The sequence below is a fragment of the Macaca nemestrina genome, chromosome 11, assembly GCF_043159975.1.
Source record: "Macaca nemestrina isolate mMacNem1 chromosome 11, mMacNem.hap1, whole genome shotgun sequence".
NCBI lineage: Eukaryota > Metazoa > Chordata > Mammalia > Primates > Cercopithecidae > Macaca > Macaca nemestrina.
In genome coordinates this window covers 62400085-62421107 of record NC_092135.1, presented here as the reverse complement: position 1 = coordinate 62421107, position 21023 = coordinate 62400085, and the positions used below count along the sequence as shown (strand labels likewise).

The window sequence follows — 21023 nt, the reverse complement described above, 5'->3', positions numbered from 1 at the left end:
ATGTGCTGGGTTTCACCCGAAGCCAGCATATCTTAGGATCTATCTTAGGGTCTCATCCAAGTCCCATGGATTACTACCTGGGTATCACTGCAGGTTATTCAGGGCCCAAGATCTCTTAGTCAGCAGGTAATAGATCCTGCCAGGACTAGGTTTTTCCCTTCAAGGCAGTGGGTTCCCTTCTGGCTCAGGCTGTGTCTAACAATGTCGTCTGGGAGCTACTTTCTGAATGGGGGCCTCACAACTCTGACTGGTGCCCTGTCCTACTGTGGTTAAGCTGCTATCCAAGAAGTAAGACAGAATCCTCTTTACTCTTCCCTCTCCTCTCAAGTGGAAGGAAGGGATCTCTTTTTGGAGCCACGAGCCGTGTTGCCTGGGGTAGTGGGAAGGGTAGTGCAAGGACTCCTGTAGCCACCCCAGCTGTTAGTCACTAGCTTGTGTGCCCTCCAAGTGTGTGGCTTCCAAGCCCAGCTCATCACTAGGACTTGCCTAGGAGTTGCAGTCCTTGCAGCCTAGACTGCCTTTCATGTCTATTTAGGGCCACAGAGTAGTTTAGTCCACAGTTGGGAGGCTTGCCAGAACTCGAGTTCCAACTGCTGGGATGGGCAGTTCCCCTCTGGTTAGGGCTGGTCTAAATCCTCCCTCTATGGGTAGGTGTCAGCTGAGTTCAGTCCAGTTTTGCTTTCCACTGTGACAGGGCAGCACCGAGTTCAATGCAAAGTCTCACAGTTACTGAGCTCGCCCTCTCCCAAGTACATAGATTCTTTCTCCTGCTGAGGAACAGGAGAGGGGAGGTGCTGATAATTTAAGACAGTCTTTGCTACCTCCTTCAGTGCCTCTTTCAGTGATATGAAGGCCGCAGGGAGGACTGCCGGGGACTGCTGATGTTCACTTAGGGCCTAAGGGCTCTCCAGTCATCTTGGGTGAATGCACCAGGACTGAGACTCAACCTTCATGGTAGTGGGCTCCCCTCTAAAACCAGGTACTGTGAGTGCTCATCTGATTTGGTTCTTAGGAAGGTGTTTTTTTTTGTTTTTTTGTTTTTTTTTGGTGTAGATGTTAAATTTGGTGTTCCTGCTGCGGGGAGGATAGGTAGAGCCTTCTGTTCAGCCATCTTGCTCTGCCCCTCCTAATGTCATATATGGCATTTCTACCTGGCAAAGAGACCATTTCCTATCCTTTTCTGTGAGGAGGTCTTGATTGGTTCTAAATTTAGTTGACCACTGCTGCAAGCCTTAAAAATGTGGTCAGGAATATATTTACAGAGAAATCTCTAAGTACCCTTCTCTCCACCTCCCCATGTCCGTACACATGGGGAGAGGTACAAATGTACACATACTTATATTTTGCTAACCATGCCAAGTCGACTTCATAGCCTTGTAGTGCCAGTAAGCCTTAGCATGTCTGCAGTGGTGGAACAAAAATCAATCAAGAGAAAAAACTCATCATAATCTTATTGCCTTCCAGTGTTTCTCGAGCTACCTTTTACTCTCCTTTGAATAACTGAACTATATTGACTTCTACAGCATCAGCGGACAGGATGGTTTTATTCCGTCTTCATAGATATCAAACATTTTTACCAGCAAATTAGTTTCTATCAAGGAATAAGATTTTTAAAGCCATATAAATAAGTGTACCTTTCTCCTTCCTCCTACCTTTTACCAAGGGTCCTATTCGGGGTCTTTTTAAAACAATTTTCTTTCCTGTCTTATTCTCCAATGGTGTTAGAAACTACAGTCATTCATTAGATTAAAATGCTTAAGAACAGTAACGTTCAGAGCAACTCTTGGTCTCCCAGTTATCAGAGGTGGAGTAATACCGGTAAATGACAATGAAACGTTCTTTTGGTTTTTGGATTTGAGTGGGGTTGCCTGTTTTGCTCAGTGTTCTTCTGTGGGGTGGTTTTTCTTTTCTTTTTTTTTTTCCACTGCTTCTCAAATTTTAGTGCTTATGAATCACCTGGGATCTTGTTAAAATGCAAATACTGATTCAGGAGGTCTGGGATGAGCCCTGAAAGTTTGCATTTCTAACAACCTCCCAGGTGATACTGATGCTGCTGGTCTGAGACCACACTACTAGCAGCAAGGTTTTAGAGAACAAACGCATTTTGGTCAGTTTTGATTATACATTCAACCTCAGAATTAAGCACTTCTCCAAGTTATTAACCTATCACAGAGTAATATGACCTAGTGATTTCCCATGACCAGTTTTAAATCTCATGGATTTCCCAGAGAAGAAATAGCTGTTCATGATTCCACTTTGTGTTGAAAATCAGAAACATTCCTCTGCCAGCTAATTTCCCTGAACTCATCTATCTGTACAGACTTTCTTTCCTCCTTTTGTGAAGTTAGAGATTCCTGCAGTCGCTGCTTCCTGTGGCGTGTTCCGCTGTACACAAATGTGAGGGATGACTGTGTGTGAATGAAGCAGGAATCATTGTCTTGTTCTCTTTTATCTTCTCTAATGGCTATGGAAGCTCAAACCAACCTTCTCCCCTTTGTTGAGCTACCATTATTTGGAAGCTGGATGAGGAATACATTTCCAAAAGCCAATCTTTGCTAACTTTTTTTCCTCTCAGATTCCTTGAAATGGTGGTTACAGATAATCGGAAGTTTAAAACAGGACTTTATTTCTATTATTGGAAGTTAAATTATAAACAAAATTTTCACTTCTCAAATTAAATAAAATTGTATCCAGCTCCTGGTTAATTAAAGATATAGTAACTTAGATTTCTTTTCCTCCTTTTATTTTTGTGACATCATACTGAGCTTCTGTTGGTCATAAGTTTTTGCCCAAGGTATCAATTATATAATATAAACAAACAAAAAAGATACTGCCAAAATATGTATCCATTTCAATACTTTTTTTTTTTTAAGGAACCGCGGCATTTGCAGTTTTTCAGCGAATTTGGCAATAGTGATATTTATGTGTCACTGGCAGGCAAAAAAAAGCATGGAGCACCGACTAACTATGGATTCTGCTTTAAGGTACAGGCTTAATATTTTGATAGATGAATAAAGCAAGCCTCAGCCTTTTAGGTAAGCTTGAGTTTCTTTTAATTTCTTTTGAAAAGAGACAGCTTTCTCTTATATATAGGAGAATTTTAGTGGCTTTTATTTCAACAGGTGTTACCTTCAAGATATGCATTAACGATAAACAATGTGCTGTGGCCTTCTAGCCTAACAAAGCGGGAGGGCCCCGAGACCTGAAAATGCTCTGTGCAGAAGAAGAGCAGAGTAGGACGTGCTGGGTGACCGCGATTAGATTGCTTAAGGTAATCTCGCCGGAGGCATGAATTTCTATTAAATGCTGTGAGTACCATAAAAGTTAGAAAATATCTGTAATTCAGAACATGAAGTCTCACTGGGTGGCTACATGAGAAAGAAGAAAAATAACCACCAAATGTGTATGTTTTTAAAATTCTAAATGATAAACATTTTGGAGTAGAATGGGATAACCTAATACATTTCTCTTTTATGTGTGGAGTAAGTATTCCATTTCTAGAAATGTTCTGATTTTTACTTTTGTGAAGGTATTACATAACCAGTATAATTAAATGAAATGTCTCCTATACAAGACTAAGTCTGCATTCTTAAAATGTTGCCAACAATCCAAGGTAAAGTGTTTTTTAAAACGTGCCCACCCTTGCGATATTTAATGTAACTGTTTTGTGTTCGATTTGTGTTTTATGAATTGCTTTCTAGTTTAATAAGCATGACTCAAATTACTGTACAATTTTACTATGAATATATTTTTTAAACATCTACTCTTGTGCTAAGTGGAAATTACAACTTCCGTAAGCATAATTATTTGTTGCTGCTGAGCGATTTTGAAATGAGTAACAATATTCTAATGGTAGATGCTCATAGGAAATAAAAGCAGAACTGATTTCTTCCAGAATGTATAGAATGCACATTTATTTTCAAAAACTGTTTGCCAGTAAATTGAGCAAAACTTAAAATGTATACTTATAACAATTATCAACTATTTCCTTTTAAAGATACTGATTTGGTAGTCACAGTTAGGGAGGAAATTACAAAATTTTGTTGTTGTTGTTGTTGTTGTTGCTGAAAAGATACAATCCAAGCGATGTGCCGGTCCACATTAGTTAGTATTGCTGCTGCTGAAGCCAACATAATACATAATTTATTGTTATTACTAAATTTTTGGTTTAAAATAAGAGCATTTAACATTTTCTAAGGTACTCTTTATGATTTATGCCTAGGCACTAATTTAATTTGCCAATATAATGATTATACATTTTACATGTATATTATGTATATGTAATCCTTTTCTTACTACAGGAAGATTTAGATTATTAACAATGAGTGTACTAAAACTAGCTTTTCAATATAGTTAGAAATGAAAATCAGAGCAGCTGGAGCATTGTGAAGTCCTTAGGTTCCCCCATTTCACTTACCCTGAAGAAGGGGATGCAGTAAACTTTTCAATTGATTTGTAGTTTGTATATTTTCCAGGTGTACTTTTTTTCTTCTGCCTTTGCCATTTTTACCTCTTCTGCTCTCTGTTGACTTCTTCCTACCATCTGACTTAAGAGAGATCAGGGTAAAGAAGGACAGAATGTCATAATCAGAATTATTATCATACCAGGTTTAGAAGAAAGTTTTATTTTGTATTCTTTCAATTTTTAAATTGAGGTAAAATTCACAAAATATAAAATTAATCACACTATTGTTAATGTGAATAATTCATTGGCATTTAGTGCATTCAGTTCCAAAACATTTTAATCCCCTCAAAAGCAAACTCCATACCCATTAAGTGTTACTCCCAGACCCTATCAATCACTAGTTTGCCTCTGTCTGTGTAGATTTACCTATTGTACGTATTTCATGTAAATGGAATCATACAGTATGTGACCTTCTGTTTCTGACTTTTACTTAGCATAATGTTTTGTGTTTCACCAACATTGAAGCATATGTTAGTGCTTTATTCCTTTTTATGGCTGTGTACTATTCCATTGTATGTATAGCCCTCTATATCTATCTATATGTTGGATAAACACAGTCTATCCATTTTTTCACTGATGGACATTTAGGTTGTTTCTACCTTTGACTATTGTGAATAGTGCTGCTATGAATATGTGTGTATGTATTTGTTTGAGTACAGGTTTTCAATTTTGGGGGAATACCTGTAGTAATGAAATTGCTTTATGGTAATTCTATGTTTAGTTTTTTGAGAAATTGCCAAAATGTTTTCCACAGTGGCTGAACCATTTTGCATTCCTACCAGTAATGCATGAGAGTTCCAATTTCTTCATATATTTGTCAGTACTTGTTATTTACTTTTTTTGGTTCCTGTTCTTGTTAATTATGCTCATTCTAGTAGATGTGAAGTGATATTGGAAGAAAGTTTTAAAAAACGATTTAAATGAAGCTTTTTGTTTAACTGTGAAATTTACATTCTTTTGCTGTTTTGGCAGATAGCCACTATGTTTACTTCTTTATGAGAAGTTTGCTTGTTTTTCAAATATTCTGCTGTTAAAATCACCTGAGAAGCTTTCTGAATTTACATGTGGTCCCCGCCCCATCCTTAGGGATTCTGAATAAGAACTACTAACTTTGTCCAGCCATCCAATTTTACAGATAAAGAGGCTGGTACTCTTTGGAAGGCTCTACTCCATCAAGAGTTATGGTAGAGAAAATTACCTTGTGGTTTTTGGTTTTCTCTGTTTTCAAAACTGGAAATCAGGCTAGACTGCAAGGGGGATGTTCTTTAACCTTGTTAACCCATCTTCCTCTCTTCCTCCCTTGGGCTTAAAGTTTGACACCCAGCACAGAAGCAGGTGGTAAGCCTACTTCGTTTAATCAACATTTCACTTAATCTGAGAAGCTATTGGTTTTTACCAGGATACATCACTATTTTTATTAGCATTAGAAGGAAAAAAAATGATGCCAAGAAAACGATGACATGATGCTTTCATATCACTTATAATTTTTGTTTTATTTATTGAGATAGTTATGTTAGGTTTATTTAAACCTAGATTTTGTAATTTAATCACTTTTGTTTGCACACACTCAGATATATATATACACACACACACACACAGACATAAATGTATTTTACACATACACATATATATGCATTAAGTATATACACACATAAATATAAAATAACATATATAAGTAGAATGCATTAATTGAGGTATCTTTAAAACTTCTTCATATTCTGGCCGGGCACGGTGGCTCAAGCCTGTAATCCCAGCACTTTGGGAGGCCGAGACGGGCGGATCACGAGGTCAGGAGATCGAGACCATCCTGGCTAACACGGTGAAACCCCGTCTCTACTAAAAAATACAAAAAACTAGCCGGGTATGGTGGCGGGTGCCTGTAGTCCCAGCTACTTGGGAGGCTGAGGCAGGAGAATGGCGTGAACCCGGGAGGCGGAGCTTGCAGTGAGCTGAGATCCGGCCATTGCACTCCAGCCTGGGCGGCAGAGCGAGACTCCGTCTCAAAAAAAAAAAAAAAAAAAAAAAACTTCTTCAAATTCTAAGCCTAGCTTTTCTGAATCATTTTCATCTCAGAGTCACAGATACCTGTATTTTCCACAGGATATGGCATGGGGCTGTGTTCCACTAACATTGTGTATATAAGGTTTGATGCTGGTGATTTCTTAATCCCACCAAAGGTATCAGGCAATGACAAATCACTAGGTCCATAGTGAATATAAGATGTTATAGATTATAGGATGCAGTTAAATTTGTAGATGTTAAATTTTGAAATGCACATCTAAAAATGGATGAAATACACTAAAAACTTTCTTTAATTCTTCCATTTCCATGATGTTAGTTCCTGGAAGAATGTTCCCTTCTCACTATTTTTTCTCATCTTACTGTTCTTAAGGCATCTTTCAATCACAGATTCCCATGAAAGATGCTTCATTGTGTTGGTTTTCTACGACTGCTGTAACAAATTACCGCCAGGGTAGTGACTTAAAGCAACATAAATTTATTGTTCTTTAGTTCAGAAGCCTGAAATGAGTCTTACTGGATTAAATCAAGGTGTTGGCAGAGCTGCATTTCTTACTGAAGGCTCTAGAGGAGAATCCAGTTACCTTGTTTTGTGGCAGCCTTTAAAATCCCCCCAGACTTCTTGTCTGGGGGCCCTTTCAACGTCTTCAAAGCCAACACTGTCACACCAAGTATTTCTCACACTGCCATCTCCCTGGTTCTGCCTCTTCTGCCTCTCCCTTCCACTTATTAAGGCCCCTTGTGATTACACTGGGCCCACATGGATAATCCAGGATCATCACCCCACCTCACAATCAGCTGATTGACAACCTTAATTCCCTTTTTCCATGCAGCTTAACATAGGCTCTGGAAATTAGGATGTGGACATCTTTGGGGGACCATTATTCCACCTACCACATCCGTGTTTCCTGTTCATTTCAATAATGGCGAAGCTTTTCCAGATGAGACTGAAGAGGGAGGAGGCATCTGTGAGGCCCCTTATGTGGAATCTATGAGAACCCAAACAGGAAAGAGATGATATGATCTCTTTTACACTATAAAATATCCAGATCACAGGAATCCAGGGCTTACTCCAGGTCTCACAACACAGACACACCTGTGGCATTCTAATGGTGGAGTGAGTTGGCTTCCCTGGCAATTTCTTGTCAGCAGGGCTCTTCCTGTTGGATCCACCTGGCTGGTGCAGCTGGGCTCGCCAGATGGTAGAAGTGTCTCTAACACGTACTTTGTTTTCTTTTGTTGTCTACTGTGTTATTTCCAGAGTTTACCATTGTACTTAGTGGGGATGAACAAGGAGATATTATCTTGGCTGAACTGGGAGTGCCCTCTTTTTTCATCACACACCACTTGTTAGATACAACCTCCCACCAAGAATTTGGCCACTTGTTTTATTCTTATGTCCTTTTCTTTTATATGTACATTAAGTCTTCATATGGATCAGATGGAGACTCTCGTTTTCTCTTTGGATAAATTCTAATTACACATAGAATTATAGAATATCTGAGACTTAGACAATGGGAGATTTTCTTATGTGTGATGTGCTAGTTATATGTTGCCTCTTTTCCTTCCCTTTCAATTAGCACTCTGCTAGGTCCTCCCTAACATATTTTGGTCCCCTATCTGCCCCGCCATAGGATGGGGAAATGTTAAGGTGACCCCCGCCCTACCTCTTGTCCAGAGTTAAATGCCTACTAAAGACCTCCAGCAGCACAGAGGCAACTACCTAACACTGCAGGTACCAGGGACAATACATCTTTGAAGAAAACAGACTTATTAGTAGGTAGCAGGCTTTTCAATGCAGATAAATAAAAGGTGGCCAAGCAGCATGTTTCTTGTGAAAATGTTGGTTTGAGGTTATTATATATTCTCCAAAATGAATTTGACTAGGAATTAAGCTCCTCTGCCTTCTTTTTAAAGCTATTGTAGGCTTAGAGTTGATTTGAAATAAATTTCATTAGGTCCCATTAATGTCAATCAAACCTTAAATTAAAAAATAATTTTTAGAAGTTGGGAAATAATTGGATAAGAAGTCAACACAGAGAATTTTAAATGAGTGTGGGTTTGCCTTCATGTTAAAAGCAAAATCTTGAAAACAGTGACTCTTCTAGACCCCCTCTGATTTTCTTTTTTTTTTTTTGCCTAATTACCAAATATATCCATTGTGCTAAAATTGCTTTTAAGGAAATAGTCTTTAGTAGAAAAACAGCTCTGTTGGAATGTTTAAATAGAATTTATCCTTCGGGTAAGATTTGCTTCCGTGGTGTCTATTTAATCTCTTTCATATAAAACCTAACTTTTAAGTTCATTGTGGGCTCTATGAAATGGACAGAATTGCAGAATATAGGGGAAAAAAGGCTGTTTATTCCATTGTTTTCTGTTTCTTTTCTTTCTTTTCTTTTCTTTTCTTTTTTTTTTTCACAAAATGACTTAAACCTAAAGGAGGTTAGCTTCCAAATTCAGATGTGGAAAACTCCAGGACAAGTTTGGTCTTGGCAGTTGGCATTCTTACTGTTTTTCAAACAAATAATCCAGTTATAATCCAGACCTGTTTTCCAATTCTGTCCTGCCAGCTCAGTCCATACGATGCTGCCTCCTGAAAGTGAAGACACTGAAATTCTTATCTTCTGCCACTTATATTGTACCTTGAAACCTTTTGTTTGAAATCAGCTTGATTCCCCACTATTTTGGTTTCCCTGAATTTGAAGTAAAACATTAATAATGGTATTAATAGTTTTGATATGAGGATGCTATATTGTCGATAATTTTCAACATAGGGCCATGTTTATGGATTTACCAAAGAGGGAAAGTAAATCATTAGTCGTTCGTCAGAGAGGTACAATAAATTTTGCACAGTGTTGCTTAGCATGGATGTGAACTTTTTGGAATCTTTGTACCAGAAAGCACATCACCCTTCCCAAGTGAGTTTTTTTTGTTTGTTTGTTTGTTTTTTTATCATGACGCAGTGTACTACTCCAGATAGTTGTGGTACAATTTGGTGCTAAGAATAATGAGTAGAAATGTCAGCTCCAGACCTCTGTACAGGTGAGCTGGACTTTAAGTTGTAGGTCTAAGTAAAAGACTTCAATTGTCTTTTAAAATATATTATTGTAGGGCACTAGAAGTTTATCTTTCAACATTTTGGTTGCTTTACTTGTTTGCTTTAATTCTTTTTATATTTATATTGTATAATTGATGAAAGTGTTGATTTTCATAAATTATCAGATTAGTAAAAGTGGTGGGAATGTGTTTTATTTATTTATTCTGCAGTATGGCATGCAGCTGTACCAGAATTATATGCATCCATATCAAGGTAGAAGTGGCTGCAGTTCACAGAGCATATCACCTATGGTAAGGACCAAATTCTTGAGCCTGTATTTTATTTTACATTTACATTATATTCATTTAAATTACACTACATAACAGTATTTTATAATAATTTACATTACTGTTAGTTAAGTAATTCTTTGGCACCATTCTAGTATAATGTTACATTGAATTTTTTATTCTTGGATTTTATTTGTTTGCTACCTATATGATAAAATCATATCATTATACATAAAGTATTTAATAAAACATATGATAGTATATGTTAAAGTTTTAAATATTTGAAAGAATTATGTGTGTTTCTCTGTCATTACAACATTTGAAGATTAGATCTTAAAAATATAATTTACAGAACATGTTCTTTGGCATTTTAGCTTATGTTTTGTTAATTGTTGGTTTTGATTGTGGTTTCATTTTTTTATTTTAATACTGATTCTGGGATTGTCACAATCTAGTATAAAGATGCCAGTGATTTGGAATTTTAAAAGCTACAGTATACACATGTGAGCTCTTTTGCATTTTGGCTTTCTAACAGTAATTTTTTTAAGTTCCAGGTCCTTTAAAAGCAGACTGCTTTCCAGGAAACCCAAAAACCGCAAGCCAAAATATAGGTCGTGTGTTACATTAACTCTAGCACTGCTTTTCAGACTTACACTAAATGTAACTTGGATATTTATTTGCAGACACACACAGGCACATCTTTTTCCTTCTTTAGGATCTAATTTTAATTTGGTGTGCATTAACATAAGAAATGTATTTCTGAACTTAAGATTTATGTTCTGCTATTTTTGCTACACTCCTTAAGATAGAGTGTATTAGGAATTCAGATGTATGCACATGTGTTACAAATCAGTTAATGTGCATTTTTTAAAAAATCTACATTTTCACTTAGGTTAAAAATATGCTCTTCATGGATGTGACCAGGGAAGGTGCATTTACCCCACGTGTAATATAGTAGATGAAATGCTCAGTTCTAGGAATGAAGCATGAAATAATGTTGATTATGAAACCTGATAGACTATATAGAAAAAGAACCCCAATTTTGTAGTTGCATCGCTTTAAGTTATGGAAGAATAACTTTTCATCTTTGTGTGGTATTACTTTTAAGTTCTAAAATAAGAAACTAAGGAACACAGTGAAGTTTTATAAAAGCAATCATGTTAGGATGAATATTTTTACATTTTTTCAGCTTACTTTTATCTTTCATTTCATATGTATATAAGAATAATAATGAATTTTATTATATTAATCCTTTCCTAAACTCCTCCAAATTTCTTTTAGAGTCCAAAGTTATTAGGATGAACATATTAATAGCAGCCAAATATTTGGAGGCAATTATTGTTTAGTGTCCTCTTAATCATAGAAAAAATGGTTATAAAGGAAGTTCTTCCCATTCTCATCACCTTCAGCATACGTGTGTGGTATTACCCTTGCCTTTTTCCATTGAAAGTGATGCTGCTGTTGATCAAGATGTGGATGACAGTTTAATTAGTGTGACTTTCCTTGTTCAGTGCCAGGTAGAGGAAGAGATACTCCTTGAGTGAGTTTGGTTGGGAATAGTGGTTGTAGGATGCAGGTGCCTGTGTGGTAAAGACCTATCATGAGTGGCAGTTATCATAATCAGACACAGTAGTATGTGAGAATTACATCTTTAATATTATTAATTTACATGAAGGAAACTTAGAAGTTTTGGGAAGTAGTTGTGTTGACTTTGGTGTCGGTATAAAATCTCACTTTTCCAGATTATTTGGGAAGAATCAGGGACCTAAACGGTGCCAGTACTCTTTACCAGCCTTTGTTGCTTTTCATCCAGGCACTATTTTCAGCGATTAACACATAAGTTTTTAGTATACATTTTAGTATAAAACTTTAGTTATATTTTTAAAGGAACAATATTCTTTTCTTTCTTTTCCTAACTTTTCCAGGTATACATTTTGAGAAAGGAAATGAGAAAAAACTTCCCAAACCGTAATGAACATCTTAGCTATATATAGCATGTAACAGCCACCCCATCAGCCTTTGAAGTGAGAATCAATCAGCAGCAGACATTTCAGGAAGCCAAATATGTTTGGTCCTTTTTAGGGAAAACAAAAGATTCATTTAAAGGAACATTTATCAATATTGCCCTGGCTAGAGTGAGGGGATGGAGGTTTGGAGAAGGCGAGTCTACTCAAGCTCTTTTTATTCTTCACTTTTGACCTGAGGATAAACATTCTAAACCGCAATTTCTTCACTGTATTTCCCACTCTATGGAACATAAAAGAACCCTACACCAGACATATCTGTTACTGCTTTTACCATAAGCTGCCTGTGTGACTTTGGTCAAGTCACTGGTATCCTGCAGTGTAAAATGAGGGTGATGGTTGTATAATCTAGAAACCATTGCATTTCTGATGTCTGTAGCTTTGTATAAAGCAAATGAGAGAATAATATCTGAAGAAATTTTGTGCCTTCTTGCTAATGGTGGCACTGTAAGTTTATCTAAATCCTTCAAATGGGATGATACTGGTTGTCACCTAGCCAAACTGCCTGAAAAACCATTTTATGTGCAGCCTCACTAAGAATGAGTAGATGTGATCTCAAAGTGTGGGCTGGATAATCCAGGGTATACCCAGACCTATTTTTTTTTTTTTCTTAAAAAGAAAGTCATGCCATTAAAATCATGGACCTATTTTTTAGGGCCTGCCCTGCTCATCTCCTAAGAAGGAAGAGCTAGAAAAGGGGACAAGTGTTGGAGAAATATAACCAACTCTGAATGTTATCACATCGCTTTTCTATGTGAAAGAAACTGAGCTGAAAATGACCTTTTGAGTTTGTCAGACTCTGCTTTACTTCCATTTCTTTGTCCACCAATGATAAACTATTAATTTTTCATCCACTACCTGCCATTCAGTAGAAAACATTTGCTATAGTCCTGTGTTTTCCCTTAATCTAGTTAATGTAGCAAATGAAAATGTTCCTTATTTGTAGTGTCATCTTCTTATGTATGTCAAGTAAATAGGGAACACAGGATCTTGTTTTATTTCCTGGCCTGCTATACTAGAGGGAGAAAAATAGGACAACTGATTATGTTTATTTTTTTCTTAATATAATGGTATTTTTATGTTGCCAGGGAGTTGAGATTACAGAACCTACCTTGGCATGTAAAGGGAGAGATATTATAAGGATAAAGCTGTTATGACTGAGGAAACTTACTCTGCAGTTTGGGCAGGTGGATGCTTTTCATTAATGTCAGCAAAGCACAAGTATATCCGACTGGTCTGCAGACCTGCACAGAAGCTCACGGGGTGAGAAGGGCAAACTAAGGTGTGACAGCAAATAGAGATTACAGAGACAGCATCTGTGTGGAAAGAGCAGCTGTCAGTTAGAAAGGCTCCTGTAACAAATGAAAGATTGCATGCCAGATCTCTAGAAATACAGATGGACCATAATAAGATTGTAGGCCACTACAGCATAGTTTGAAGAGAAAATTACGAATGCTAATAAAGTGGAATATGTGATGCAGTGATAAAGGAGTCCTAACTTTTTTGTCGATAAGGTTTTGTTTGAAGCCCACATTTGACTATAGTCTGTGTAACCAAGCCAGGTATAGCGGAATCCACATAAAGAGAGATAAAATGTTTTTAAGCCAGGGGGCCCCAGATGCAGTCTGGCTAGTGGTTTACTATTATAACTCCACTTTGGGTTTTGCTCTTCTATTAATTAGTAGAAAATAACTGTTATTTTCCATGGGTGTGTTCAAATTTTTTTCTTTTGGAGAATTTTAATTCCTTCTTGATGTTGTATGCACTGAGTGGGATTCTTGACTAAGGATTTTAACAATGGGCTTTCTTAGGATTCATGACTTGTTGTGGGATGGCATACTTGTTAAAAGATGGTTATAAAGTAGAGCCCCAAACAAACAAAAAGGAAAAATAAGATCCAGGTTTTGCATATTTTACTTTCAACTCAAATAATATAAATACATGAAGTAATTAGCAAAGACAATGACTTTATCACTTGTTTAAACTAAGTTTCTTTAAAGTTACCTTCTATGAGTTTTTATTCAGGCTATTTTTGCAGCCTGCATGTAGCCAGATGTATTCTCACAAGATGAAAATGTGTTCATATGTTAACTCATGGAAATTTTAAGATTATGGAATTATCGGGATTATTCTTTCTCTAAATTTTATTTTCTAAGATGAAAGTTGATGTGATAAACTTTTAAAATACATATTCTAGTTTGCTCCATAATAAAACTCATTAAAAATATGAGTATTATTTCTCAAGAGATGTATGTCAATCTAAGTTATAACTTTTGTGTATCTTGAATCTTAAAAACTAGTTGCTTCATAAGTAGATGGATTTGACATTTAATTGATGACTGATGGATCTCAAAGCTTAATGGAGAGATCAGTTCAGAAACTGTATCTTTTTAACCATGGGAAGAGCTATTCCTTTCTAAATGTAAGTTTTCCCATTTTACCAGAGAATATGAAAAGATAAGTTTGTTTTAGAAGAAAGACATGCTTTAAAAGCTTTTAATCTGTTTATTCAACTCTTCAGATACCTTAACAAATTACCATTTAGCTTATTTAACAAAAATATTTTATAGTGCCATTGTATCTTGAATATGTATTTTCACTTTAAATCTTCTGCTAGCCACTTTGGGCACTGCCTTCTAGAATGGAAATGTACTGCCAGAAAAACACTGAGAGAAAAACACTGAAATTGACAAGCACTTTCTATTTCTTTGAAAGATAACTTTCAAATAATATTTTCATGATTCAAATGTGTTTCTTTTTTCCAGAGAAGTATATCAGAGAATTCCCTGGTAGCAATGGACTTCTCAGGCCAGAAAAGCAGAGTTATAGAAAATCCCACTGAAGCCCTTTCAGTTGCAGTTGAAGAGGGACTCGCTTGGAGGGTACAAGTAGCTTCACGTTCTTCAAAATATTTATGATTTCAGTTTGTTTCACCTAAAAACTTGAAATCTGTTTTCCCCTTCCTTCCTCAGAAAAAAGGATGTTTACGCCTGGGCACTCACGGTAGCCCCACTGCCTCTTCACAGAGCTCTGCCACAAACATGGGTATGTCTGTTCATAGTCATTGCCACTGAGTAGACGGATAGACGTGGGAAGGACATGTAATGAGATTGCAGTCATCTCAAACAAAGCTTTGCATTCATCCATCTTATTTCTTTAGCTATCCACCGGTCCCAGCCATGGTTTCACCACAAAATTTCTAGAGATGAGGCTCAGCGATTGATTATTCAGCAAGGACTTGTGGATGGGTAAGTTTGGTATTTTTAATTTTGAGTACTTGTGATTTGGATTTCTCCTAGAAGCAGTAATTATTTATTCCACAGCCACAAAGAGTTCTTGATTTGGGCTTATCATAAAACAGAAGTGACATTGTTCTGTAAATGAGGTTGTCATTGTATTCTAACAGTATCTGTATTATACCTGGTACATAGTGTGTGCGTGGTATTTTTATATAAATGAACAAATAACAGAATAGAATATCTTGTTCTTAACCAGTGATCCCTAATATTACCCATTATGTGCTGATTCTAGCATCTCAGATATCAATTGATGGGGGAAAAATGAACTTGTTTTTAAGTGTCAATATTTTGATTTGAACATATAATTATGATTTCAAAGTATGATTTATATTGTGACATTATGTCACCTGTTGTATTTTTTTAGGCATGATGCAATGTGTGTTAAGTAAAAAACTGTTTCGTATGTGTTTTGAACACTTTTTTTTTTCTGTTTACATCCCTATTGTCCTTTCTCTAAATTTTAACATCTTAAAGTAATATAAACCTGTGAAAAGAGTACTTTTCAACTGTTTCTCATGTTGTCTTTTAGTGGGGTACCATGGAATTCAAAAGAGAAATATAAAATGTATTATGAAAGGTTTATAATGTGAAGAATTTTATTTTTCTCAAATTACTCGATGTTTCAGATATTTTCTATAATACTGGCTGAATTCCCTTTCCAAATGCAGTACAAATGAGGGAGGTTGTATTGTGGTTTAGATGAGAAATGAAATCACTATCAATTTAAACAAGTGGTGATGGGATCTTTTATCTTCAAAAGTTGACTTCAGATAATGGCAAGGTTTCAAGGTGATTTAATACTGAAATTTGGATAAAAATGCTTCTTCACATGGAAGATTATTAATAGCAAGTCAGCATTTCCCCAGACTGTAAATAAGATATTTTAATATGTTTCTTTGCATGGAATGCAGTCTTTTTGGATATAAATTTGAACAATCAGTAGAATTACAATCTGATGAAACCAAGAAAATAAATGAGTCCCAAAGAATTATTAAAATGTTTTGAAGGATTATAATTTTCTTTATTTCTGAGCCCAGTATTTATAAAGTGAATGAAATGATCATATAAAAATGATAATATTTTATTTTTAATATTTTTGGTATTCTTTTGGAGAGGTGTGATGGTGCCAAGTGATCCACTAGGTGGTAGTGGTGATCTACTTGAGAATGGGAAGAGAATTACAGCTTGATTTCCCAGTGAAACGCCCCTTTGTCCCATTTCCCAGTGATGTAATGTCAGAATCTCACACAGTGCAAATGAAATGGATAACTTCGTCAGACATCTGTGATGCTTTAAATTTGGCTGCCTCTTGGCCCAGGCACAGTGAGATTCATATTGGATTCACCAGTGGGGATCATTTACACAGTGTGTTTACCAACAATTAATACAAAACTGGTTTTGCATTGCACTGCCAGTAAATAAGAATCTACTTCTGGCAGCATTTTTCTCTTAGGCCATTAGAGGCCATGTCTTGTTTTTCTAGCCTGACATTATAGAGGCTTTTCTGCTGCATTCTTCAAGGTTAAAGTATGTGTTGATCGGATGGTTTTTTTTTTTTTTTTTTTTTTTTGCTTAAAGCATTTTGCTTAAACATTTGATAAATTCAAGATTTTTTTAAAACAATATATTCATTTCTTTCTTGCTATTGTGTATGTAACAGTTAAAACCAGAATCAAAAGAAAGGGTATCCAGTATAGAAGAGGGGGTTATTATAAAATAAAATTTCAGGCCAGGCATGGTGGCTCATGCCTGTAATCCCAGCACTCTGGGAGGCTGAGGCAGGTGGATCACTTGAGGTCTGGAGTTTGAAACCAGCCCAGCCAATATGGTGAAACCCTGTCTCTGCTAAAAATGCAAAAATTAGCTGGGCATGGTGGCATGTGACTGTAGTCCCAGCTACCTGGGAGGCTGAGGTGGGAGAATTGCTTGAACCCAGGAGGCGGAGATTGCAGTGAGCCGAGAGCACTCCAGCCTGGGCGACAGAGTGAGACCCTGTTTCAAAAGACAAAAAAAATTCATTCTAAATTCTTACCTTCTTTCAAAGCTTAACATGACCCAGAAGGTAAAATAACAATATGCAAATGCCTTAATCTTTAGGCAGAATAGTTACATGTGAATACCCAGTTTCCCAGTGCAAAGAGAATGTAGCACCAATTGTTGATGCAGACATAACAGTGTATTGTTTATTGTGATCAAACAATCTGACAAATGGATTGTGTATTTAGCCTATTAAAATTACATTAGCACCAATGTCAGCTATATAGTACAGATTGTGTTATACCACATTGATTGCCAAGTTGGATAATCCCACCCATTGAATACATAGTAAAGGAGTCCCCAGCTAGATTTATGCATACACTTCTTGAATTTGTTAACACTGTAGTTCTATGAAATCCATGAGTAAATATAGAAACATTGAAATTCCTTTTCTCTCTTTAGAGTTTTCTTGGTACGGGATAGTCAGAGTAACCCCAAAACTTTCGTACTGTCAATGAGTCATGGACAAAAAATAAAGCACTTTCAAATTATACCAGTAAGTAATTTGTGATTTCACATTCGTATATTAGAAATGATCTTAATGCATAAGCTTTTGATCTTAATGCATAAGCTTTTGGAAACTTTGGTTTTCTTTTGGTCTTTTTATTAAATATAATTTGGGAGCTTGTGCTTTGACTATAGTTAACTTTGGCAGAAATGATTTTATGAGCCTGAATTAATATAAGAAATACAGGAATTGTAAAAATTAAATTTTCCTTTTTCTATGAAATATGATTTAGCAATATTGTATAGACCCCATGCCACCTATTGTTAAAAGGGCACCAAAGCTTCTTTCTCCTGAATTCTACTAACAGCTCTTTAGAAAACATTACTTTAAAGCCCTTTCTCCTCTCTTTTCTCAAAATTTTTTGTTTTGTTTTTAATGCCTTTGGCTAGAAACAGAGATTCTATGGAACTGGTGAAAACTGAAAGCACTCTGAACATATTTTTAAAAGTTCTGTGCTTGGGCTTCTCTGTGGCACACAACTTGCTTTGGGATTTCTGTTGCCTCTGCTGCTGTGTGTCTGTGTGGGTGTGCCTGTATGTATGCAATGTGTGTAGTATATTGGAACTGAATGGTGTGGAATGAAGATTCAGTCTTTTTGGAAAGGTATTCCATAATATTGCTAAATTACTAGTGCATCCTTTTGAATTGCCTCTTTTTTGGAATTATCCAAAGGCTATATAAAGTATCCTCCCTACTTCTTTTATTTTGTGATCAATGTCCCTAGCAAATATGAATTGTTTAGTACCAGAAGACTTCCCTGATTTAAAAAAAAAGACAACTGACAAAATGACATTCTATTAGCATAATATATGATTGCTTCAGAATAAATCTACTAATAAAATTATGTAAATATTCATTTTTGTGGCTAAGTAGATAACATTTAGGAAAGCAAATTAATTTCTCTAAGTGGGAGCATAAAATCTTCATTTACTTTTACTTGGAATATTGTAGATTTCTTGCATTGATTCAAAATAGTCATACTGTCTTTACTAACAGAATGTTGGGAGAATTAGAACTAGATGAAGTAGAGTAGCAATGCTTATCCAGGGATCAGCTGATATTTCTTTTAAATGCAAGTGATGTTACAAAAAACAAGTAGATATGCCATAACATTCTTTCACTGTCTTTTAGTTTGAAAAACTTGGCAATTTTGGCATGTGGAGATAGTTTGCAATCAAATATGACTGTCCTTCTGTGTAATGTACCCTCTTTACTTATTTGTTGCTTTTCCTTTTGCAGGTAGAAGATGACGGTGAAATGTTCCACACACTGGATGATGGCCACACAAGATTTACAGATCTAATACAACTGGTGGAGTTCTATCAACTCAATAAGGGCGTTCTTCCTTGCAAGTTGAAACATTATTGTGCTAGGATTGCTCTCTAGCTAAACCAGAAGTGACTTATTAAACTATTGAAGAAAAAGGACTCAAGAAAAATAATAAAAGACCATAAATAAGGGTGAAAACGTTACCATGTGAAAAGAATGTATTTTACCTGCAAGTTACAAAAAAAATAGTTTGTGCATTGCAAATAAGCAAAGACTTGGATTGACTTTACATTCATCATTTAAAATTCATTAGTTAAAATTAAACCTTAGAAAAAAATTGACTTGGTGTGTTCTTGTGTGATTTTTACATTACTATAATATTTTCTTCAAATATGCATATTAAAACATCTATCTCCCTTATTTACTATATAGCAACATCAGAATTCTCAAACACAAAATATGAAATAAATTGGGGGTCAGAAATAATTATTTGTGCACTAAATTTCAATTATACTATTTTTTAATGTTAAGAAATATGATAATTTATCAATTAAAAGAAACTATCCACAACCTGTTAATGAAAGTAAAAGCTATTTTGAATTACATATTTTCTGGGTTTATGATCTTCTTAAAATGAAATCATATTTTGAGATAGTAGCTTTAAACCATTTTGAAATATGTTGATTTTTTTCCAGGTAATTTAAAAATATTATTAAATAGTTCATTATAAAATTTATACTGGTATTGTACCCATTAGTGGCATATTGTTCATTGTATTTTCTTCCATTCATTTAATGATTGGCTAGTACTACTTGTTTTTAAAGAAGTAATTGAAATGTAGAAGAGATATATGTAATTTGCACACACACCTTCTCATGGTATATAATCTGTGACAATGTGACATTGTTACTTTAACATTTCACACTTGCCCCATTCTCTTTCAGAACACTTTTGGATCTTTTCACTAATAGATCATTAACCAAATCTATAGATGAAATCAAAGATTCACAATCTGTAAGGATACTAATAGGGAAATCTTTGTTTTTCTCTCTTTGCCTTCCCGCTTTTCAGTTTCTTACCAGGCAATATCAAGAAGGAAGCCAAAGATTTTGAAAACTTAAAATACTAACCTTCCGTATCACTTCGTTGAGACCATCTGGGAATAGTTTTAATCTAAAAATGATTAAATGATTCTTTATAAAAATGATTTTATGATTCTTTTGTTCCCATTTTTTATGGGAAGGATTTTACTTGTTCCTAAAAATAAAGGAACAAAACATCAAATAAACATTAAAATTATACAAACTATTGGCCATCTCCTCTAACTGACCTTTACGACAACATTTTAAGAAAGATTTTTTAAAGCAATATTCGTAAATGCATACTTTACTTTTAAATGAAACCTATATAATTTTTGATGACAAAACATATGAAAGCATTTGTGAAATGCTAATAAAATAATAACTGAAAAAGAATTATTTATTAAATTTTTAAAGATTTAACTTACTTTTAGCTAATGCAAGCCTAATTACTAAAACACTGAAACTTAGAATGTTAATCTGATATTATAAAATACTGGTCTGGTTTCCGCAAAGGCTTGGAAGGCACCTAGGACTTCTCTTCTAAGAAGAACAGCATGAGTGAATACACTTGCCTCTTTCAGCCTCTCAGAATGGCCCTGAGGATTTCTGATTTAATTCTGATTTTTAAAAAGACCTGTGTTTTGAATTGGAATACATTTTCTCAGTTGTACCCAGTTTAAAGAGACAGTATCAGAAAATGTACTATTTTGAATACCAAACTCTTGTAAGTTGGCCAATTTGTGCTTATCTTTGTTATTTGTGTCTCTAACTTCATAATCTAAATGTATTATTGAGGGGCTCAGATTTTATATGTAATTGCTTAATTTGATCTGAAAGTATGAGTGAAGAAGCGTTATTGAGGAAAGGTTGACAAAGGGAAATCATTATTTTCTTGTTTCCTTGTTTCCTTCTGAAAATGGGTCTTGATATGTGTGTGTGGGGGTGTGTGTGTGTGTGTATTTATGTGTCTGTGTGTGAATCTAGTATGACATGAAA

The 21023-nt window shown here is 35.4% G+C and overlaps 1 protein-coding gene across 2 annotated transcripts in view; it reads left to right on the top strand.

The window, feature by feature from the left end:
• The window catches only part of LOC105483372 (growth factor receptor bound protein 14), a 128371-nt gene extending 109085 nt beyond the window's left edge, over positions 1–19286 (top strand). For both annotated transcript variants that reach the window (XM_071072864.1, XM_071072865.1), the window contains 8 exons: positions 2874–2984; positions 3176–3271; positions 9752–9832; positions 14598–14714; positions 14805–14877; positions 14993–15080; positions 17571–17664; positions 18916–19286. In XM_071072864.1, the coding sequence (XP_070928965.1) occupies positions 2874–2984; positions 3176–3271; positions 9752–9832; positions 14598–14714; positions 14805–14877; positions 14993–15080; positions 17571–17664; positions 18916–19062 (807 nt within the window). In that variant the 3' untranslated portion in view covers positions 19063–19286. The remainder of the gene's footprint in view (positions 1–2873; positions 2985–3175; positions 3272–9751; positions 9833–14597; positions 14715–14804; positions 14878–14992; positions 15081–17570; positions 17665–18915) is intronic.
• The last annotated feature ends 1737 nt before the right edge of the window (positions 19287–21023 follow it).